Source organism: Atractosteus spatula, chromosome 4, assembly GCF_055471065.1.
Source record: "Atractosteus spatula isolate fAtrSpa1 chromosome 4, fAtrSpa1.hap1, whole genome shotgun sequence".
In the NCBI taxonomy this organism is placed as follows: domain Eukaryota; kingdom Metazoa; phylum Chordata; class Actinopteri; order Semionotiformes; family Lepisosteidae; genus Atractosteus; species Atractosteus spatula.
In genome coordinates this window covers 21,893,808-21,918,995 of record NC_142709.1, presented here as the reverse complement: position 1 = coordinate 21,918,995, position 25,188 = coordinate 21,893,808, and the positions used below count along the sequence as shown (strand labels likewise).

At 33.9% G+C, this 25,188-nt stretch overlaps 1 protein-coding gene across 1 annotated transcript in view; it reads left to right on the top strand.

The window, feature by feature from the left end:
• Positions 1–18,802, top strand: part of LOC148836014 (protocadherin-9-like) — a 283,860-nt gene extending 265,058 nt beyond the window's left edge. Inside the window, exon 3 of the mRNA XM_088913132.1 lies at positions 18,003–18,802. Within this exon, the coding sequence (XP_088769258.1) occupies positions 18,003–18,370 (368 nt within the window). The 3' untranslated portion in view covers positions 18,371–18,802. The remainder of the gene's footprint in view (positions 1–18,002) is intronic.
• Positions 18,803–25,188: the final 6,386 nt, after the last annotated feature.

Below are 25,188 nucleotides of genomic sequence, written 5' to 3'. Positions count from 1 at the left end.
AAATGTATGGTACAGTATTTATAATTTCATTAAAAGGTAATCCTCTTTCTTTAATGTTTAATTTGCTGTGGTGTATATTTTTTACCTTATAATTTAATTATTTTTATTATAGTAATTAAGAACATTTTTTTTCTTTTAGTGTTAAAATGTACCAGGAGAGAAAATACCTTGGATCAAAACTGGTAAAGGGAGGAGAAACACTGGAGGCAATAAAACAAAGAGTGAAAGCTGGATGGAACAAGTGGAGAGAAATATCTGGAATAATCTGTGACAGGAAAATTCCTAGAAAGTTAAAGTGCAAAATGTACAAGACTGTGATTAGACCTGTATTACTATATGGAGTTGAATGCTTGGCAGTTGGAAAGAGGGAAGAGAACTTGATGAGAAGAACTGAAATGAGGATGTTGAGATGGATTCTGCAGATTTCAATGAAGGATAAGATCAGAAATGAAGAAATCCGTAGACAATGTAGGGTGGTGGATGTGGTTGAGAAGATGCGAGAGGCGAGGTTACGGTGGTATGGACATATCATGAGGAGGGACGTTGAGGAAGTAACAAAGAGGGTAATGGAATTTGAGGTGGAAGGTAACAGGGGAAGAGGCAGGCCTAGAAAGAGATGGATAGATTGTGTGAGAAAAGATATGGAGGTATGTGAAGTGAGTGAGGAAGATGTGCTCGACAGAGACAAGTGGAGAAGAGCAACCAAAGCAGCTGACCCCAGGACAGTCTGGGACTAAGGCTGTGAAAAAGAAGAAGAAGAAGACATTAAGATCTCCTAGCTACCACTCTGTTCTCTCTTGTGGCATTACGTTGGGTGTGCCCAGTGTGGAGGTTGAGCTGAGCTCAGCTGTGCTGGTCCTATAAAGGCACACTGGACACCCCCCGAAGGGATGAGTAGGGCCACCCCTTGAAGAGTTATTTACTGAAAAGTCCATCTGAGCTAGATGGACCAGATGGGCCCATCATGTTTCTTACCATGCCTATATTTGTAAATGCTTGTCCGTTATGTAGACAAATCTAAAGGCTATTGTAATCATTTGGAATAATCCATGAACATTACTGTATATGCTATTCACTATTTCTCTCTCAACGTTAATCTTCTAGAGTTGCATAATGCAGAGCAATTAAACTATCTGATGTTCTAGGTAGATCTTCAAGCTTTAATGTGTCTCTGTCCTATAAATAAAACCAAAACAAATGAGGTCAAGTTAACAACCAAAATAACTGTCTCTTATATATAAAAAAAATATAAAAAATATGGGTATCTCTTATCATTTTTCCCCCAATATTCAACAAGCTGAAAAAAATTGGATTTTATATTCAAGTTTAAAAGATGAGCACTCCCTGTGATACTCAACAAGACTAGGATCAATAAGCCATTAGTCACAGATGATGTGAAAATGAATTAAAAAAACGAATGAAAACTATTACATTTGAGTTTGTACATTAAATAATCTTGCAAATTATATGTAGAACCTCATTCGGAAAATGTTTTAAAAGGCCACAAAACATTTATGTAAGCAGAATTTTATTGGACACATGTAATATCCATAGAAATCATTAACCTATCATTAACATGGCTGAACGCAAGTAAAGTGTGGTTTTTAAAATTGTATCATACTGTACACACTTTATCTTTGGCTGAAATGCAATCAATTGTATTGTAAGGTTTGTACATTGATACCATATTTTCTCAAATTCATCTGTCAATTATTAATTATGGTTACTGTTCATAATACATTGTGTAAATTTATCTGTAAACACAATCATTAAAGATATTCTAAATTCCTTCTACATGTGTTTGCTTGAACATAGGCTATTTGGAAGTTGTTGTTTTATAGTCAGCAGTAAAATGAACATTTAAAAAAGTGAGATATTCAATCACCTATCATTCAACCAATCAATAAAAAAGCATTTATGATATAAGGAATAGTTGTTTTGCAATTATCTTAAAAGAATGTATTATGCTATGGTCAGCATTTTCATATAAAATATTAATTTTTGACAATTCAGAGTACTGCAGCACACTTATACTACAGCTAAAACTCATCCATGTGGTTCTGCTATGCATGCCTTTAAGGGGAGCCCCAGGGGTAATTCATCATGGTCAATGAAACTCTCAGGGGGTCAGCAAACATTCTCTATAGTGTCATAATTGTATGGCCCAAAGAAGCCTCTGCTGTATATCATAACTCTGTATCTGTAATATCCACTGGAAGCAGATTGTGCTGTTAGGAGACATCACCATTAAATATACTTTCTTTGCACATTCTATCTGATCTAGAGTGTTGTAGTGTTATTAATCATTTTTTTTCTTTGTATGTGTAGTACACTGCTGCACTTAAATGCATATTAAGTGCAGATGTGGTGTTTTTGTTCCAAATAAATTAAACAGAATAAATGGAAGTGCCATTACCATTTTTAATTATAATGTATTATTTCTAGTTAGTGCTTTAACACACTTTCATTTATTTTTAGCCTTTAATATATCATTATTTGTAGACAATTGTTACACATTGTTTTCATATGATATTAATACTAAGATTAACAACATTAACTAGAAAGGTAAGCAATCGCATATCATCTAATCCAGCTCTTTTTCTGTGGAAAATTGTAAGAAAGCAATGTGATAGGCAGGTTGACATTATGTTTTTATTAATTTAAAGCAACAATCTTTCAAACAGTACAGCTGATTACTCAGGCATTAGCTTAACTGTACTCCGCATACATTAAATTGACATTAAAACTGACTTGTTTCCTGATAAAAATTGTGTAACTGGTGCTTTTTATGCTTCCCTGAAGTTTATTTGCAAATGAGAAAACACCATTATAGACATAACTCTGTTTGCAGAGCAGTGACATCACAGGTTTTCCTCTGAATCCTGCACTAAGTGCAGAACACCAATGATTTTGGAATGGAAAATGTGCATGGACAGTTTTTAAGGGTTTTTTTTACCATTAGAATTGATTTCATAATATAAACTGCCCAGAATATCTTTAGAGTGTATGATTACTGGTTTTCACTGATCTTCCAGAACTTGTTTAATCCTAATACTGTAATGTTTTCTGCATTGTGTTTTGATTGTACATGATTGGTTAATGTTACAAAATATTGAAATTTTATCTAGCAAGTTGTGTACAGTATGTGTTTAATCCTATTGTTTTCCACTATTATTTATTATAGTTCATAATAATTGTAATAATACATAAGTGGGTGAGATGATCTCCATAGGAAGGTAGTTTCTATGGATATTCACTTGGTTGTGAAGAATGGAGTCATCGTACCATTCAGCTGAGTAGCACATCCTTGTGTGACATTTAATCCTGTTAAAAGTGTTTACAGCAGACTAGTTGCTATAGATACCAATTTGGTTAGTAAGAAAAAATCTTTAGATATTTGAGTTGTTGTCTAAACTGAACTTGTTTTTGGCTTAGGGAGGCATCTTTTGAGGTTTAAACTAGCATATTCTTTATAACAGTATGAAGTTACCTGTATTTATCCACTTTGACTGTCCTAACATACTAGCTTTTGATTACAGATTTTTTTAATTAGTTGGCACCACTAGTTTTATTTTTTTTTATTTCTCATGCCTTATCAAATGTGAAATTTCTTGGACCAAAGACCAGACTCAAGGTTTTGAATGCCCAATTGAGAAAGTAGGTAAATTTTAAATAATTATACCCTTCCAATATTCAGAAGACTAATAAATTGCATTTACATTTTTTTATTCGTCCAAAGGATTTTGCTGATAAGTGTGAACTCAGAAAACATTGTATTATCAAACCAAAACAAGGACATATTTAGCTGACACAGACATTGTGACATTCTGAATTGATATGTAGATAAGTCAGTAATGTATGTAACTCTTTGGTATAGTAGTCATTTGGCCCCCAGTTCAACATTAAAGACAACCACATGAATGACAAAAAAGAAAGCATCCATGTCCCTGCACAAACAGCAGAAATAAACTTTTTATTCTTAGAAGTAAAATGAAATGATGGCCGTATTCTTTGGACTTATAACAAAAATGTAAGGTTGTCATTTGTGCTCTATAGTCAAACCACCATAGATTAACTTCATGAAAACCTAAAAGGACATAGTCTAATAATATTTACCTTCTCTAAGTGCAGTTGACCACTAGTTTAACACCTACTGCAGGTCACGATAATTTGATGATTCTAGGTAGCCTTTAAATCATTATTAGAGTAGGCTTTCAAAAAACATTTTGCCAACAATTGAAAAAATAAAGCCTGTTTTACTTAAATCTATCAATAATGTAGCCTTGACTTATGTTGGTTTGCCTTACAAACATGAAAGTTTAAAAGGCATATAGAATAATGTGTTCTGATGTAATTTGGCCTGTACAAACAAAACATTTGTTCTGCCTGGCTAAAAAGTGGTTTCTTTAGGCAGCAGTGTGGCAGCTGGAGACTGAGCATCTCTGGGCCTCTGTTAAGCAATAAAACAAAGGTTCATTTATTCTGAATAACAACATCTGGCGAGCTAAACAGCACTAATAAATAAACAAACCCACCAGAAAGTTGATTTGGCACAGATTTTTGTTAACACAGGTCAGTTACGTAAGACCACCATCAGTAGTGTCAATTTAGCTTACTATTAATTAGAGAAGTACTTTCCCATTAATAATGTTGTTTGCATACAATGAGTTGCCAATTCCAATTATAATAAAATTGTGAATGATACATCAAAAGAAATGAATATATGTACAGATTTTTAAATTGAAAGATCAATTTTAATATAGATTCTATTCACTGAACACTGGAAAATACTTCCATTTGACTTGTGTATCAGAGAATAATATGTATGTAATTTAGAGGACAAGAAATAAATGTGCTTCAAAAAGGTCAGACTAATGCAGGTAGAATAATGCATGTTGATCACAAAATGCATCACTTTCAAATACCTTTTTTGTATCCTGCCATGCTATTGCTGTTTTTTGGAAAGTGTATTACAAAGAATTCCCATTGATTAATGCAATTAGGGATTTCAAATTGGCTTTCACTTTAACCTAAAAGCAAATTGATCAAGGCAAGTAATTCCTGAATTCCCTTTAATAACTCCACCCCCAATAACTGAATGCTGGAAAGAAATAATTGAACCATTTTTTGTTATCATTGAGCAGGATACAAGACAATGACCCACTCTTCTTTCAACTAAACACCACTTTCTCTATTATTAGATTGTATTCTTACAACATATATCATGTGCTTCTCAAACCAACAGGCTTCATCCTTTATAACACTCCTTGATAAGCCTAGCAGATGAAGTCTTTTGTCCTTAATATACAGTAGGTATGAGCATTAATGATAACTGGGACTAGGAAGAAATAACAATTTCTCTAAAATATAAGACAAAATAAAACTTTAGGCTCCCACCATTCCCTTATAAAAATATTATTCCAGCTGCAATATTTGTAAGGATTATTTAAAAGGAAAGCACAAGTATCCAGGGATTTTCTCTTCCCCAACTGCTGAACAGCAGCTTTATACAGAGATTAGTTTGTCAGGCTTTCACTGATGATCCTCCTTTCGGGTGACATAATAATAGTTGATGAGTGACATTGTGATGGTTTAGTGACAGGCAGAATTATTAATGTGACTGCAGGTCATGGCACAAAACTCATGTGACATGCCAAAGGCATGAAAGCAGGGCAGGTTTAAAGTGCTGTAAGTAAGAAATGTAGTAAGCTTGCAGACCAAGTGCATTAATATAAATCAGCTGTAAACCAAGCTTAAACACATTTCCTTTTTAAATGTTTCTGTTTCTTGCGATATATTTTCCTTAGCTGTATGGAAACTTCTAAATTTCTCAAAGGCATTTTGATGGTCTAGTCTTGTCAGAATTAGCAATCAGTTTATCCGTTTGCATTCACTGTTCCTATTCATATGTTTCTGTCTAAGAAGATATCATATATATTCACATATATGCATATTTATCAACAAGTATTTCATTTTATATACTGTTTTATCATTATTTAAAATAATCTTAAAAACATTGAAATGTATTGTTTTAATGTAATTATGTTAGAGAGGAGTACATTCCTGTATATACTGTAGCTACAAAGAAAAAGAGAGAGTTTTAATCAAGACCATCTAAAACCTTAAGCTCTAACAGACTGGAAATACCATCAGAGTATTGGCTAAGTGTACTGTATAAACTGTATACACAACTGTTTTGAAAAGGACAAAATCCATGATGGTAAACAGTATAGATCATCACTGTTGAGTTTACTAACTTTTCTCAAAGGGTATAATAATTCAGGATATAATTTTCCATATATAAGATGCTGTTTTACTTATGTCAGTGTTAAACACCAACATAACTTTAGGGTCTTTTTAAATAAGATTTTATTCACCTTTCTAAAATTGTTAAAATACAATATAACTGAGCCTTTTTGGCACTATAATATACATTACTTACAATACTGAATGTACTTCCATAAAATAATTTTATACTCATAGGAACAAATTTAAGCCATGTACTGTACTTCATAGTCCAGACAACCTTCTACAATTGAAATATTCTGAGGCTTCACTTCTAATGTGAAGATTAATTCCAAGTTGAAAATTCAATAGAAAGAAAAAAAACACAAAATCCTCACTATGGAGCCTTTTTCAGGTGTGTGGTGGATTAAAGTATTGACTCCAACACTAAAAATATAAATAAATGCAGTAAATAAGCAGTGGAGTGAAACGAAATGGATTTACACACATATTCATTTTTATATGTAAGTACATGGAGTTTCATTGTTTAGTGCATTTACTCAGTCTTAAATTCAAACAGTGGCATGTCACATAAAAATTGCGTAATGATGCTTCTATAGTGCGATGCTTTTAATATAGCAAAAAAGACTGAAATGCAAAATTAGAATATTGAATGTATCTTATTAAGGAAGTCTTCAATTGAACAATGAAGTTCATACATACAGTATAAAATATAAGGAAAGATTTGAAAAAGGCCAAGGATCACCACATATTGAAACAACAATTCAGGTATTGTAACGGACATAAATAATTTTTGGGTACTTTTATAAAAAAATCAGTGATGGAGTAGAGGGGTGTGATTGTTGCTTTGGAATCACTGCACAGAAGAGCAACTAGATGCATTCCTTGGTTTAAGGGGATGTCTTATGCTAATAAGCTGAAAAGAATGACCCTTCTGAGTCTTGAAGAGAGAGGATTACAAGAAGACCTAACCAAAGTTTTCAAAATTCTCATGGGCATTTGAGAAAATTGAGAAACTCAAACTTGTACTCCTTAAGGAAAAACATTGAAACATTAATCCATCAAATGTAAAATGGAAGTGTTTTTAAATTTCACTAACAATGTGGAAGTGCATCTGGAACTGAAAATAGAAGGTACATATTTATGAAAATGTGGGAATATGGAACAACCCTGACTTTTTTTAAGAAACTAATGGAAGAGGACATTGGATTAATTACTCATTAACTACTAAATGGGCTAGAAGAATCAATTGGCCAATTTTATAACTTTTCTTATTTTCTTTTTATGCACAGAGTCTACCGTTTGTTACAGAATCAGAATTTCACAGAATCAATTTTCAGAGGGCTGACTTTCCTAATTGCTTAGCTGGTAGATAAAGAAGTAATACAAAAATGCTTTGCTAATGTTGAGTAATGAGGTTCACATTGTCGTGCATATTAGTTAAATGGATCTGCCATGTTACTTAATTGATTGGCAAAGCACACTTTTTGCTATGGGGAAACATTCCTGCAGGGGATCACTCTGAATCTCACAACACCTTTGAGGGGTCACTGCATGAATTCGAACAAGTCTAGGTTGTTCTTAAAACATGACCTCCTATTCAGTCAGGAGCTGCATTTTGGGAAGCAAATCACCAATCATGTATTTTATACTAAATAATAATACTGTTCCCTTTGGCTCAAGTGGCTGGGTCCCTGTTGAGTGACGCCAGAGGCCTGGGTTTGAGTCCCCGATGGTGGGGGGCCAACCTGAGGTGGCAGTGACGAGGGTGCCCATGTGAATCCCGGAGCGCTACACTGGTGTCAGAAGTGGAGTGGGATAGTCCTTCGCTGAGGACAGCGAATTAAGCGGGGGAGAGTATAACGCATACGGCCTCCATTGCTTGTGAGAGCCGGCTTACCAGAGGGGTGACGTCACTGCCCTTCCCTGTGAATAGTAGGGACCGCAGCTGCTGGGCTGACGGAAGATTTCCCTTTGGCTCAAGAGGCTGGGTCCCTGTTGAGTGACACCGGAGGCCTGGGTTTGAGTCCCCGATGGTGAGGGGCTGACCTGATGTGGCAGCGGTGAGGGTGCCCACGTGAACCCAGAAGCGTTACAATACATACTGTAGTTTTTTCTTTCCATTGTTAGTGCTACTGGAGACTTTATGTTGTAATAATGTCATTTCATGGTAAGGAGGTAATAAGAGATGTAAAGTGAGATGTGAATTTTAATATTTTTAGAAGATATATGTTTATTAATATAATACCTGTATTAATTAGTACAAAAACTTCTCCATTTTGATCTGACTGATATCTCACGTGACCTTATATTTTACTACATATTACCGATCTTAAATTGCTCGCTATACGTGTATAAATCCTAATTCCTGAAAGTGGTGCTTTTATTGGTTTTTTTTTCACCGCACTTTCACTGTCTTGGTTGAACATTATGAAGTAATAAAGCACTCTTTTGTATGAAGATCAGGTGCTCATTGAATACTTGTAAAAATGAGGCAGCACTGAAGAACACTCCACTACTGTGATGCTCATTTTGAAATGTTAGTTATGTTAGAGTTATGATTTCTCAAGGCTTGACCTCACTCAAGCAGGATCAGAATTGTGGGAAGCAAAGTACCAATTATCTAGTTTATAATAAAAAATATTATATATTTTACAAAAAAATGTTACATTTAAATGCCAGAAATACGAACTGCACAATAAGCTTTAGAATTCTGAATTACTCAGTCCATCTTCCATATTTTGAATGTACACTACAGTGATATACATATAGAACTTGGAATTCCAAAATGACGTAAAAAAGTTTGAAACTAGTGTGTATTTTCTATAATAATTATAAGGCAGTGCCCTCAAAAATATTTGGACATCAAAGTAAAAAATGTTGTTCACTCTTTTCAATAAAGCTATATGTACTGTATGTGCGATCATGACATTAATGTGAATGATAAGTGCAAATTGAATAAGGTTACAACTAAAACGTCAAAACTCCTTAAGAATAGGTAACATTTCAAATGAATTGGTTATTTCATCAAGAGTCCAGGGTGTTTGCAAAATTGCTGTGACGTCAGTGTGGGACGCATCTGTCCTCTAATTGGCAATGAATATCTGGTATGGTATATTTTTCATTCTCCACCTTGTGCTGCTATAGAGCCAACAGTTTGGAAACACTTTATTTTTAATTCCACATCTTTTGGATATATAAGAAAAATAATTGGTGATTTTATAATTTTAGAATGGTTTATCATGTTACTCATCATTAAACTAAGCCACAAAGGAGCAAGTAGAGGTTTATTCCATGCTGAAAAGAGAAGAAAAGAAACACGATGTTTCGGCTGCGGAACCCTCTTCGTTTGTGACACCTTAACCCTAACATAAACCTTTACTTGTTCCTTTGCAGCCTACGCATGCTGATGCAGCTACCTACTTGAACTACTTCATTAAACTAAGCTATTCCACTCACCTTTAAGAAAACAAAAACAACCTTATTTGTGCTTACCTTTGAATATATATTTTCCAAATGTCTATTGGCAGTTGCTGAAATATAATGTTAATTTTGATATTTCTCTCTCAATTTACTGTTCACAATCAACTTTTATTTAGTCTTATTTTGGGAAGTGATTTACAGTACATGTCTGTTTAAATTATATGGATTATGTCCAATAAGCACAACTTTACTGAAACAACATAATTTCAGATAAGAAATGTGAAGTGTAACTGATAGATTGAGATATGCACTTTATAAAGTTGTCTTGAGCAAAACATTATTTAAATAGTAGTAATTCACCATGGAGAATTATAGATCAGTTGATCGATTTTTGTCTTATTTATGTTTCAGCTACTTCCATAGCATTAAGATTCACAGAAGAAGCAACCAAATTATATTTGTAGGTGCCAAAATCATTTCAAACTCGGCATGTATTATTATACCTTCAGAAACGAATATGTATTCCATCTTCTCTTCAGTGTTCAGGGTGTGATCAACCACTTTTCTCAATAGAATCTTGATTACTGGAAAGCCTTTAACCTCTCTTGATGTTTACTGATCCATTTTACAGACAGATGTAATATGTTTAGTTTTAAAAATGCATTCTACATTTGAAAACACTCTTCATTTTATTTTGAATTTGATTTTCATTTAACTTCAATCTGTAATTGATTGCCATGAATGAGTATGATCCGTGAACAGGTTCATGAACAAGTAATTCACGATGTTTAAGGTTGACTGTGATTGAAATGAAACAGCATACTGTGCTTCGAATACAAAATCATTAACAAGGCACTTAAAAATTCAGAAGTTTATTTATTGGTTATTATTTATTTTTTTCTGCTATTTGAAATTATAATACTGGTTTTAACTTATAATTTAGTTTCAGATCAGTGGGGACTCCAAAGATGAGGCAGAACACACATTTGAATGATATTTGAATATTTATGTTCTTAAGCATGTTTTTACCTATCGGTTCTCAGTAAAAATGGAGAGGACTTGGCTTAAGAACTGTTAATTACAAGATTAACTTCTTAACTATAAAATTAATTTTCAATCTATGCACTGCTTTCAATATAGTCACTGATGGGATGGGAGAACAGTGTCTTCTGAAAATCAGAAACGTATTATCCAGAAAGCTGTCACTGTTGCCCTGAAATCTAAATTGTAACTGCACCAACATGCAGTTATGCTGTAGCTGTAGTTATTAATTATTTGTATTTAGATGTAGAGATATAGATATGTTCAAATTTTTTAATTTCCACTGGAGTGTAAGTTGAATAAAATACCACATGTAAACAATGAGCAATGAAACAGACATATAATAAAGACACTGTTGAGTTGTCTGATTAAGATGTTTTTCCCCCATCTTGTCATTCAAACAGCATGTAGATTGAAAATAAAGGTAAAATCCAGTCAATAAAATCAAGCAATATAACCCTGTAAGCTTTTAACAACCTGCCTTCTTAAATGCATTTAAATGAGTTAATCATCAGAAATCCCATTAAAGTATCATTTACCTCACCTCAAAAGCTGCTAGTGCTACAAATGTTGTTGAAATATGGGGCATTTTCTCAGCTGAGAGTTCTGCACCATCTTTGATGTAATCTTTTATCATATATCTGAAATTAATTTTCTCTGTGCCACTGTAGCACTGTATCTGTTTCACCCTGTACAATCTTTCATGTTGCCCTAATAATGTAACACTCCTTAAGAGCCTATTATTGCTAGTTATTGTGGTGGACACTTAGCCTTTAGGGAGTGGGTTAGTGGTGATATAATCAGACATTCCTGGGGCCCATAACAATCATTACACGGAAATGATTTTTGATCGCTTAAGCTTGAACCACATTTAAAGCTGGGTCTCAGAGGTGCAAGGCGGCATGTTCTTATTAGGGGACAAAGTTCTCCACAATTATATCAATTCATTGTGTCCTCTAGACAAGTGACCTTAAAGGTTGCACTAAAAAGAACTCAGAACAGAAATACAAAATACAGTTAAGAGAAAAAAATCAGCCTGGCAAAACATCTTCAAAAGAAACTTACACAATATGGGAAGCAAGAAAAATAATTTCTGTTTTGATGGCTGTACAGTATGAGTTATTTTTATGTTTAATATTTACACTTTAGACATATTCATTATAATCATTAAACATAATCAAGTTATTATTGCAATTTGTATCAATTAGAAATATTATATTTGGGTATATTGTTTCTTCATGATATACAGTACAGTATAGAAATTAAGTACTTTACTTTGAAGCTGAAATGTCATGTACTTGGCAGGAAACATACTGTATTTATTATTCCTAGTTCAAGTTAATATCACAAGGTTTTATTCTGACCTAATGCTATGCTATTTTTCAACTTGGATGAAATGCAATAGCCCCTTGACCTACAGTGGAAACTCATATGGCTCATGTTATAATACAGATCATCTCAAATGCAGGGAACAAATTAACTGGGTGAGTTTAACAACTCAAACGCCTAAGGCTCTGAGCAATGAAAAGTTATCTTAAACCTCACCCTAGGGAGCAGATTGTCCACTGTAGATTGTTAAAAACAGTACAGAATTACTGGGACATAAGTCACTCTGGGCAATACATGCTGGTAAATGATTTCAAAAAGCAGTTTAAATAACAAGACAGTATCTCAAATTCTTATTTCTGTTGGACTACAAATAGATGATGAATACAAACACCTAGAAGTAAATATTTTGTTGAGTATAAACTGTAAGAAAAAGAAAACCACTTTAATGAAAATAAAACTATTATGAATAACTGAAAAGTCTCATAATTATTTATTTCAGTTTCAACTTATAGTTTAAAGGTATTTAATCACTTAACCGATGACATTTTTTGTGTTTGAGAGAAATATGTACCAAACTGTTGCACAAAAAATAAAAGGAAACAATTGTGAGATTTTATTTTATACTGTTTCTGCTGGAGCTTAATTTGGATTTTTAACGTTTATTCTTAACAAAATATTTTGTGTAAATATGTAGATATTACAGTTTACTATTACTATTACAATTTATAGTAATTTGATCAAAACTTTGTTACGACATGGCTGGTCACTGCCACATGGGTGTGATGCGTTAGAGCCCAAGCACATGTGACCGGAGAGTGGCGGATCACTCAAGAAGACTGATTGAGAGCTAGGATGTTCCGGCAGAAAGGGAAAGTGAGAACAAAAAAAAACAGAAATAAACCAGGTGTAATGCAATGGTCCAGGACATGCTGGCTGTCTGCAATTAAAATCTTTCAATCAACATTTAAAGTTCTTTTTGATCTTATTAGGCTAGTTATATTGATCACATCAATAAATTGCTGTGCAATTCTAAGAAAACCTTTCTTAACACTGAAATATGAGTGTCCCTACCAGAAAATGTGTTTTATGATAATCAGTCAGATGAATAAATAAGAAAATGCAACAAGCACAGATAGAATCACTTTGAAGTCTCGCTCAATAGCATTTGACCTCATCCTGTCTTTAATTGATTAGTTCTCTAAATCTGTAAAATGGTGGATTACCCTCCCAGTTAGAGGGGCTCACATTAAAGGTTCTGTATACATTTGTATTGATTTGGGTTGTGCACTTGTCTGTGATTGCCATTTAATTGAAGGCTCAGTTGGAAATATTCATTAAAACCATCACATAGAGAGTGCCTCTAAAATAAATTGTGAAGAATGTGTGCATTTTAGTGCACACAAGATTATAATATAAATCTGTCTGAGAATGCAGAACTGTAGTAATACTGCAGACCTGCTTCTCTGTCTCTCTCTGCAGCTTATTAAAATGTTCCTAAAATACTTTTATTCTATATCAAAACTCATAGGTATAACAGAAATTATAATGTTCTGTCATACTATTGAAATATTGCATGTACCAATAATGACAGACACTGTAGATAAAAAAAAAAACATTTTAAAGTTATTTTATTGGAGGTAAGCCTGCTGTGAAAAGGAGAGGTAGTGTAATTTACAGTCCTTGAATAGACCATTTTGGGATCACAACACCTTGCCAGTGTTATCAGATGTTAGACTTCTTTTTTGTCATTAGCAATAGTTCCATCCTTAGGGACACATTCTAATGATCAGGTTATCATTCATCATGTCATCAATAAGAAATTTGACAGGTAAAGCAGGGAATGTCATGGTGCTGTTCTATCCATTCTGGCCACATAGCAAACTGAGTATATTCTTCTAGTGCAATCTTTATAATAATATGTTCATGTGCTGTGAATACAAATTAAATGCTATCTTCTTTATATATTTGTGTAAATATGTACATGTGTATTAATTTTCTTTTGTTAGTGGTTATATTTTTAAAGAAAAGTGTGCTTTTAAAGATGTAAAATTAATACACAATGTGAAAACTTTTTTAAGCACAACTTTTCATAAAAGGAATATCTAGTGAAATCCATTTTTTAATTTTTGAAATACTAAGGTTTTGGTATTGGCAGTGGTCTCTGCAATGACTGTTTTTCTTAAAGAAAATATAAAATATTGAGTGAAATATATATTCTTTTTAAGATTAGTACTATTAAAATAGGAAAAAATAACTTTAAACAATCTTGTTGGAATATTAATATGAATGCCAATCTAATCTTAATCATGCAATCTGATATCAGAAATTACATACATATGGAAAATATATTGAAGGGTATTATAACATGCATGTCACATGTCCTCTAAATGTAGATCAATTTATTTTTTTCTCAGTTAAAATTAGCTATGTTGAGTTGTGGATATGCCAAATGCTTTCACCATGATCAACCTTTCGTTATAAATGCGTAATCAAAAGCAAAAATGAAATAATTTAAGTCTCTTGCACAGTTAAAATGGGCATGTGTTTACTGGAAAATGGAAGATGTACAAGAAATAAAGAATAATTGATTTTAAATTAATATATTTTAGTACTACTGTAATGACCTACTGTAGACTCTTGAGTAATATCAGAAAAAGTCCTAATTAAAACAATGTAGGCCAGAAATATATTAAACAAGGTTTTTTTTTGCACCCCCTTGGTAAATGTATTAATGCTTCAATAAGGTGTTTCCCTGCTGTGAATGAAATCTTACATCACAATCTTACCAAACAGGCTTGAATTGTGTGAAACTAATAATAGCATGCAATTCTACAACTTTTCACTCCAGAATTTCTTTTTACTGTGTGCCATATTGTACATAGTGTCAATGCTTGTCTCTCACTGAAAGTCTAATGACAATTCAACAGAAATAAAGACATGACAAAATTAGTTGTAAAATAGCATTCACAAAACCATATAATTGAATATGGACTTTTTAATATGAAGCAATTAAAAATAAATAAGACATTTAAACACAAAATTAACATTTTATTTCACATAACATTTTATTTATTAATGTTATTAATGTTAAAAATCCATCCCTCCTCTGCCACCCCCATAAAATGGTTTGAGGAAAGATTGATCTTGTACACATAGTAAGTAAATTATTTTAGAATTCAAAATGTATCCTAACTGTATATAGTTTCTAAAAAGTAATAATTTATTTCACAAACAAGTTTGGAGCTGATGACAGGTGAATAGCAGTTATGAAAATGGTGAATATGCTGTACCAGTTATTTACAGTTGGTACTGTGTTTGGCTCTAGTGTACTCTGAGGCAAACAGTGATGAGCATCCTTTAGTTTAATGAAATGTGGGCCACTTTTTCATACTGGTATGTTGGGATTTCATTCTCGATTTCAATGGAACCCTGAAAAAATTATGTAATAAAACAATATATATATAGATCAATATTGTACAGTAGCTTATGTAAAATTTGCCTACCAATGTATTAATTCCTTGTCTGATTTTAAAGGTTTTAGTTATGTTTTATAAATGTTCATTTCAACGTTACAACCTTAAAATTCACTGAAGCATAATCAGTTACAGTACCTTACCTGAGCAATATTTAAATGGACATATTTTCTATAATTAACAGGGAGGTGCAAAATGTTGGAAATGTTGTAATGCTGATATTACCTTATCTAGTGTTAAATGTGTAGCAATATATTTGTTTAAAATGTAACATTGAAGTGAATGGACAGATCATAAACATCATAACAGCATTCCTATATGTATATGTCAAGTATATGTCTATTAATTTTGATTTTGTAAACATATGTACAGTATCTAGGTAGGTATGTTAGGCCCCCTTTTCATGCCATAAAGGCCCATGGGGGAATGGGGGTCAAGGGCCACCATTTTTCTCAACCATCTGACACTGGAAGTGGAGGTGATGCAGTCAGTTTCACACTCTGGCTGGCCTATTACCCCCAGAAGGATTAACCCCTGGTACTCATTTGGAAAGCAAGCTGAATGGACCTGGGAGCTGTCTGGAAGGAATTAGTAAAGATAAAAATGTATTTTTAAATGTCACTTAATGAGATATAACAAAACCAAATAAGATAATTTATGAATGTTTATTGAAATTTAGCTTAACCTGTGTGGCTAAGGATCAAACACTGGGCTGTAGGACAAGGATGTTAGGACCCTCCTACAAAAAGATGTTAACCGAGATGTAACTGCAAAGGGGTAGATAGGGTGGGGGAGGAATGCTGAAAGACAACTGTGATCAAAAAAGGGGGATTGACTATGGTATTTGTAGTTTTTCAGGGAGTGACATTATGGAGAATTATAAGTTAGCGTAATCGAGAAAGAGACTTTGGCTGCTGTATTGCTAGCAAGAAATGGATCTGAGGATCATAGCTAACTATTTTTTTAAGGAAACTAGGGAAGATACAGGTACAAGCCTTTGTGAAGAAAAGTGCCTCCTAATCTACATTTTAAATGCACCTCCTGGTACTTTCCACTTAGAGTACATCTTTGTGTTTCATTATCAGGTTGACTTTTTCAGTGTTTTTGAGGTCCTCTGTTCAAAGCTAAAACGATTCAGTTCTTTAAGCCTATACGTGTAGGACACTACTGTAAGCAAAGGCATGTATCTGGCTGTGATTAGAAAAAAAATCACTGGACTGATAAGAAAAAAAACAACACTTTTCCCCCCCCTTGACCTAAACAAGCATGATATTCTACATGTAGTCTGACTAGTGAATTGTAGAAAATTATACATTTCCTTTATTTATATTCTACACTTTTAAATATCCTCAAATTGTTTTTATTCCTCCTCCACATTTTCTTGAAGGTGGAAATGATGTGCCAATATTAACTAATGCCTTTACATAGTGTACAGTATATAACATTCAAAATTGTTTCCCTATGTTATATTTATTGTTGTGTTATACTGTAACTGCAGTTAAGTCAATGTCATTTGCAAGTTATTGAATCAGTTATCAGTCGAATTTTATCATTCTTTACTTTTAGTTTTGTTTTTGCGGTTTCTACAGTGTTTGTTAATCCTTCATATTTAAACTTATTTTAAATACACACAAATGCACCTTTTATAAAAAGGTCAGACAAGACACTGAAAAACTATATAATGTATATAATGTCTGAGCATTAAATGTTGACTGATAATTTAATATTGTAAAGATCACTGAATATATTTTTCAAGTTTAATTAACACAGTGATATGTTCTCTGCCTACATAATTAGCTGATGTTTAGTATTGCTTTAGAATTCTCCTTTGCATGTTCAATAGCACTCTCGTTTTGCAAGTGAGTTGACAAACCATGATCTTGATTTTGTTCCCTGGATTCTATTTGACACCTGTTATAAACCATAAATACAGTCACCCAACAGCACTAATGAAAGGTCACGAACCTGAGTCATTCTCAGGTGAAATTGAAAGACTTGATTAACCTGGATTCAAATTCAAAATCTCAGTTTGTGCATATATATACTTAGACAGGAGATCAAATATTGTATATTTAGCTATTAAATACCATACCCTTTTATATAATTTTAAATAAGTGGTACCTCTTTAGTAGAGTTTATTTGCTTAACTGTTTATTAACATTGATGACCTTTAGATTACATTGAACTATATGAGGAAAGACTACCGAGATTACAATTTCAGCAACTCTGTCAGATTCAGTTATGTTTTGCATGTAGACTAGACTTATTTGTGTCAAGCTTTGTTATTCTTTAAATGAATCTTCAGATCAAGAATGTTTGATATTATTATGCATGCTTTATAATAAATAGTGTTGCTCTTCATTACTACCTCAAATGAAAGTATCTTATTTGTTATACAAATCAGCAATGTGACACCTGTAATCGGGTCATGATGTGTACTGTAGATTTTTTAACTGAGTATCATTAACTTTCAATTATTCTTTTTCCTAGATGGCCCTCTTGGTCCCAGAGGACTAGCTGAAGCTACGGAGATGTGTACCCAGGAATGCCTAGTGTTAGGCCACTCTGATAACTGCTGGATGCCTCCAGGTCTTGGATCTTACCAGCAACCTAAGTCCCCCCTGTCTACTTTTGCCAATCAAAAAGAATGGGCCAAAGACAAACTAGTGAATGGACATACATTGACAAGATCCTGGAAAGAAGATGGTAACCAAAATCAGTTTGGGGACAGAAAGCAGTATGGGAGCGCAGAAGGTCATTTTAAAAATGGGAATCACATGGCAGACATACAATTGGCTAACTTGAAGTCTTACAAACAAGCTTCAGGCACTGATAGCCCAATGGAACACCAACTATAAAAACAACTTAGGTGACCAAAGGGTCAATCAGTTGTCTTTGCAGCTTTTGAATTAGACTTGTGCTACTGCTGTGTTATAGTTATATGTACCAAGTAGGCCTCTAGACTTGTGCTTAAGCAGCAAGTATACTGTATACAATTCTACTTTATGATGACACCTCAGAAGGTGTTTTGCAAAATCGATGACACAAGATTATTAACCATTGTGAAGCACCTGGGACTACTGGGACTAAAATGGGACTAAAACTCATTTGGATTTACCTCCCATGTACTTTGCCTTTAATGAAATGAAGGGATTTCCATTAAAAAAATGGAAAAAAAAACTTTTTTGAAATGAATTCATGGCTGACCAGTATATACAAATATTGTGACGTGGTTGTTATTGAGCTGTTTTGGGACTATATTACTCGACACCATCAAAGAAAAAGAAAAATATAACGAAAGCATTGTGCTATTAACACTGTTAGTGGACACTTGTTAAGTCTGTCATTGTTAAAGTGTTTGTAAATAACAAAAAATACTAACCAATTTTGTGTACCTGTAATAATCACTTAACAGAATAAGACAATGTTTCATGGTTGCTTTTCCCTTTTAACAGTTTAGTTTGCTTCCTGATAGTATTTCATTTCTGTAATAAGTTTAGTCAAGAGGGTTCACATTTCTAATCTTGAACAAAAACCATACACTCAAAAAATGCCTGTGCAGAATGTTAACAAATTAGTTAATGTTGAACCTGCACAATATTACACAAATCTCTGCTTTAAATCAATTTAGTAGCACTCTAGGTACAAATTTTATATATATTTATATAATTGACAATAATTATTCCATTTGTTTCTTTGAATTTCAAATACAGTTGTTCTTGTGGAAGAAAAAAGCATAAAGTCTCTTACTGTGATATCTTTGCTTCCCTTGTCAACATTTATTTTCATATTTAATTTTATTATAATAAAAATAATTATGTACTGTATGTCCCAGTTCTGGTTGTTGTGTTTAAACATTTTAATTCAACCATTGTTAAAACCTATATATTGATATTTCAGTACAAGAATTGTTTGAGTGTAATCATGATGACTTCATGTGTTATGCCTTAATGGCTTATTACCATGCATTAGGCTGATAAAAATGATTAGGATATGGGCAAATGCCAAGCTAACAATTGTTTAATATCTTAAGCATAGGGTGCTTGGCAGATATCAGGATTGTATTTCTCTGCTGATGGAAGTAAAACAATGTAATTCATTTAAAAGACACAACATAATTACTTAAGAAGCACGTGCAGAAGAACCCACGTATTTTAAAATATTTTGTTAAGGCATGACAGCCAGTTTAAGCAATGGAAAGCATGCAAATATAGCTTTAAAATTAAATTTATTTTGTGCCATATTTAAAGAACACTGGTTTATTTGAAGATTGATTTGTGCATTAATTAAACATCCATTCTGTATAGCACTGTTATATTTTATGTCACAGTATCAAAACCATGTGGGATGGGGTGAATTGCTTATTGCAGTATGTCTGTCAGTTGTGGGGGTGTTTGACATCATAGATATTTAAACAGTTAATCCTTGTTACTGCTATACAGGTATCCAGCTATTGCAATAAATGTTTAGAATATTTTTGTTTGTGGTGTGTCTTTATTAATAGAAAAAAAAATATGTATGCTCAAAAACAAATGACATTTTCTTTTGTCATCTGAAATTTCTCATATCTGTTGACTAGAACAAGGGTTAGAGATTACTTTTTTGAAGAAGTTGCGATTTGGGCATCCAGTCAAGAAATACTGGTAACCCATTAGATACTAGGAGACCTTTTCTTAAGTGAGTATAAAGTTAATTTTTTAAAAATAATGTACTTAGTAAAGCATTCAGAGTGATAAATGAAATTGTGTCCAATGGGAATAATGGATGCAATGGAGCCCATATGCACTAAGCTATCAGGGATCAGTAAACTACTTGTATCAACTGCCACTTTTTCCTCAGTTAAATTTGAAAAACATACATTTCAATGGTTTATGATTTTATAAAATATATATATTTGAAATGTAGTATAAATGTATTACAGTGTATTATAAAATGTATTTAATTGGCAAGTAGATCACAAACACAGTTTTAAATAACAACTAGTTTTAATCTTTCAACTGATGATCTACATCGCTAATAATGTCTCATATACACTGCTGAACACTACTAACTGAGAGAGTTACTTCTGTAATTTAACCAAAATATCACTTTTGTTGACAAAGCCCTCGAACAGATCTTTGGCACATTGAAAAAAATGGTTCTTCAAAAATCGCTTTTGTAAATGGCTTTCCTTTGCATGCAATTCATAATGCCACTGTGCAACATGCCTTACTGGAACTTTCTTGACTTTCCCTAAAGTTCAATAGGCTGTCTTATTTGTTTGGCATATGATTTAATATATTTCTTTATTTGTTTGGCTCTGTCAGCAGTATCCATACATGATAACGATGACTCAGGTTTTGTGTAAAAATGTCTGACAACACTAGATGTGTGTGCTACAATAGTTTCACAACATAATGTTCAATAATCCTTTCTCCTTGTGACATAAAACCTTGTTTTCTTTTTATTCATTTTGAAACTTTCAAGATTTCTTTGACTGTGACTTTTTTGAAGGACTTAACACACAACAATATCAACCACTCAACTGACCACATCTTAGCTGTACATATCACACTTACTGTACATATGAGTTTTTTTTACCAGATCAGAGGCTAGCAGGTTACGTCACAATAATGATGCTAGGTTCAACAGGACTGAAAACTACCAGCCCAGCTATTGACAGTCCAGTTTATATAAGGACATGTACCACACCAAGTGGCTAAGACGCGATTCTCATCTCTTATTTTGATGTCATACGATAGGCACTTCAACAATTCCTCTCTTCTAGGATTTACATAGTCCAGTTCAATATCAAGCATACAGCAGATCAGCCCACGCAACAAAATAAAACTTTTTTTTGGTAAAATGATCATGCTAATGATCATGCTCTCTGGTCTGACAGTGCTGCTCCAGCAGTGCCAGGTTCTGGCGCAGCCTCTGTTCTGTGGGCGACAGCGGGACCAGGTCATCTGCACAGAGCAGGAACTCGATTTCCATAATTAATGCAGATCAGTAAATCAAGGGACAAAACAATTATTGCTCCCAGGTCCTCAATGGGCTTTGACGTGCTAATGCGTTGGTTTAACAGTCCGGGTGTGGCAAGCCTCTAATGTCTCCCGACTTCGGCAAAAGGCACCTAGCCCTCCTAGGATTGTTGACCGGGGCGGGGGACATTCGGGAATGTAAGTCTGAGAAAGACAGTCTCACATTTGTGGACAGTCTGTCCACAAACAAAACATGTAAAAAAAATGTAAAAAAACAGTTACTTTTTGTCAATGGAAACCGGTGTGTGTGTCTCTCTCTGCTGGATGTCCCTCTCACTCTCTGCTGAATGAATAAAAGCATTTTATTAAAAACGCGTTTGCGTTTGTCTGGTATTTACTTTGGTCCCTTTTAACTGTTTTTCGATCTACTGTATTGCTTTGAGATGCCACTTTTAAAGGTGATATGTAAAATAAAGTTTTTTATTATTGTTATAGAGAAACATGATCAGATTTTCCCTGGTTCAGAAAAAAAGATCTAAAGTGCTACACCTAACATTCTTAATTCAATGTATTTAAAGCAGTGAACTACTGAAGGTGTCACATAACATTCAGAAATACAATCGAGAATAGTTTTGTGGTGTTTGTTTAGATGAAACGTTCCTAAAACGTATAACGTAACAAAATTAAAGACGATTAAAATCTGTAATCTTTCCACTTGTACCGTATGTCATCGGAAAGTTTCTGCTTTGTGTAAGGATAGTATCAAAAAGTAATCTTAAGTGGTGAGAAAGCTGTGCTCAATGTATTTAAGGGACTTAAAAGTAAAAGGAGATGCTTCATATTGCTTGACTAATTTTAAAAACTAAGTTATAAATGCAGACGCTCCCTCGGTGCCGCGCCGGGTGTAAATATCAAAATATACATTCGTCCCGGGCACAGGCCGATGAGCGCCCGGCTGGGGTGCGCGGGGAAGAGCAGGACACTAGTGAAAGGCGGGGTTTAGGAAGGCGTACAGTCTGGGCAGGTATAGATTACACTTTTCTAAAACGTATTTGAAAAATAAAAACGATTACAATCTAATCCTTCCACGTTTGATCCCAAAATCCCAAGAAATATAAATCTAAACGGGTAGAAAGCTATGCTGAAAGTTTATTAAGATACCTAGAAGACAGACATACTGTATCAATTTATGTTGCATTAGCCTGATTATGATTAAAAAAACACATATAATTAAACACACGTTTGCGATTTAAATCAAAACACGATTTAAATCAATATAAATGTTTATATTGTATTGCATACTGTCCAGCCTCCATTTCTCTATAAAAATTTACCCTATTACACACACACACAATAGAAGCAGGAAGCAGAAGCAGGGACCGTTGTCAGAAGGGAAGAAGGTGACCATTCATTGTTATCAAAAATGACTTAGAATCGATCATGTTGTGATATTTTGAAATATAAAAGTCAATTGATTGTCCATAATATCGCTATTCTATTTTTTCGAAGAAACGTTTGTTAAAAGAAAAGTCCAGCACCAGCTGGATTTGAACACACAACCTGTGAGTTGGTAATCAGGCACATAGACCAGTAGGCTACAAGGGAAGTCGCATGAAGAGAGAGGCGAAACAGCCCTACACAGCCCTACACAGCCCTGTCGCAGTACACGAATATAATCATATCGTTATTAAATTCTTTAGATACGCGATTCTATATTATATTCCCTTTTAATCAAATTCTAAAAGTATGCTTGTTGACTCCGGTATCTCTTTAGTTAAAGACTTCGATGCTTAAAATGTTTAGGGAGAAATGGAATACTGGTGTGTATTTTTTCTTTAAAGTACCAAGACCAGCCATATACTGTATGTTTATGTTCCAAAATGAATATCGTTTATGGCCTTCACACGCGTTACAGTATGCTCCTATTCTTTTTATGCTCAGCTACTAAGATTTCCCTTCAGTGGTAAAATTCAATATCTACAACGGGCACAGCAAAGACGTTTACTGTAAGTCTTTCTACGACAGACCAACGGACCACGAGTGCCCCTGTCGGTCAACCAATCACGTACTGCGGTGCCGCGCGTCATCTTGCGTCACAATGCGCGACGCCACCTGCGGTACGTGTCTGTAATGCGCACTTTGAATGGCTGCATCTGTACAGAGTGGTCCTTTTTCTGACCATAACCTTCATTTAGTGGGTTGGAGTTCTGTGCCTTTGGTTAAGTTCTGTGCCTTTATAACTGGCACCTAATCTGTATTCTGTAACAAAAACTATGGTTTTCTTTTGAAGCTAGATTCTGACTTCTACATGAAAATGACCTGCTTCTTTCTTGCTGAAATAATTCAAAACCCCGGGATTGTCATGTTGAAACTTTATTTGGCCCATAGGACAGTGAGCCCTGAGACTCCTGAGCTCTTTTTTATAGGACATACTTATTGCCCCTGGATACTTTTCCATTTCTCAATGTCTGTTAGTTTTAAGAGGGCTATTGGAGTCTTTAGTTTACTTCTGATAGGTGTTGTTCTCTTTCAGTGAGAGCTTTGGAACACCTGTTCCTGTTAGGTAGCAAATGCTGTTTTGACAGAAAAGTTTGGTTTCCAAAAGAAGAATGTATCCTTTGCCTTTGTTAGGCCAGAAGTTTTGCTGACAGGATTAGATGACATGGTAAGGTGTACAGAATCAAAGTAGCATACTGTAAAGTAATAAAGTGAGGCCAGAGACTACATAGTGATGAATAAATTTGATATCAGAGAGCCATGGTTGTGAAAAAATCCTAAAATGTTCAAATAACTACAAAAACACAAACCATCAAGTGAGGGATGATGGGAAAAATAAAATGAGTCCAGCTCATACAGTACGTCTGCATGAATGGTTTGAACTACATAAGAGTGCTCAAAACCTAACTCAAAACAGCAATAAAGCATCAAGATCAGTCCAGTCAGATCAGTAGTCTTAATTCTACCACTGGAGACAAACAAAAGTTTGAAGACAATTCGGAATCCACTAAATAAGACTAGTAATGGATGTTTATATGGAATATATACTATGACTATGAATTGGTTATAAATTAGTCATAAATGTCTTGAACAACTGTAGGTTTGTAAGGTGGAGATTGAAAAGCAAAGAGCTGGTGGCAATAAACAATTAAACTGTGTAAATTAAATGCAGTTTGGGGAACAGGATATATTAACACTTGAAAAGGTGAAAAAACATTTAAAAAAATTAAAAGAAAAATTATTTTCGTCCCCATCACATAATCAATGTTGAGCTTTAAGAGATAATTAATATAATCACAATACCACTGAGATATGCAAATTTGTCAAATTAAGCAGACAATTAAATAAATGGATGTCGGCCAAGGGTTGTGTGGGCAAAAAAATAGACAACCGTATTTTAAGTCTTATTTAGGATGTCTGTATCAATATCAAAGATTTTAAGAATCAGAGCTAACAGGATTTAGTTCGTTAGAAGTTAGAAACTGGGGTCACTAGAGACAAGTGAGTTGGAGGCAGAGAGTAAATACTGGAAAAGGAGGAGTTCATTGAACAAGTGATGATATGGTGGTACAGTATGTAGTGAAAAAATAGAAGTGACGGCCAGTAGAATAGTAGGTGGGCAACAAAGAAAACATGGAAAGATTAGTATCATACAGAGAAGATCAAAAAAGTTCAAAGGATCCTACAGGCAGGAGAGGAAGCCTTTCAGGCTGTGA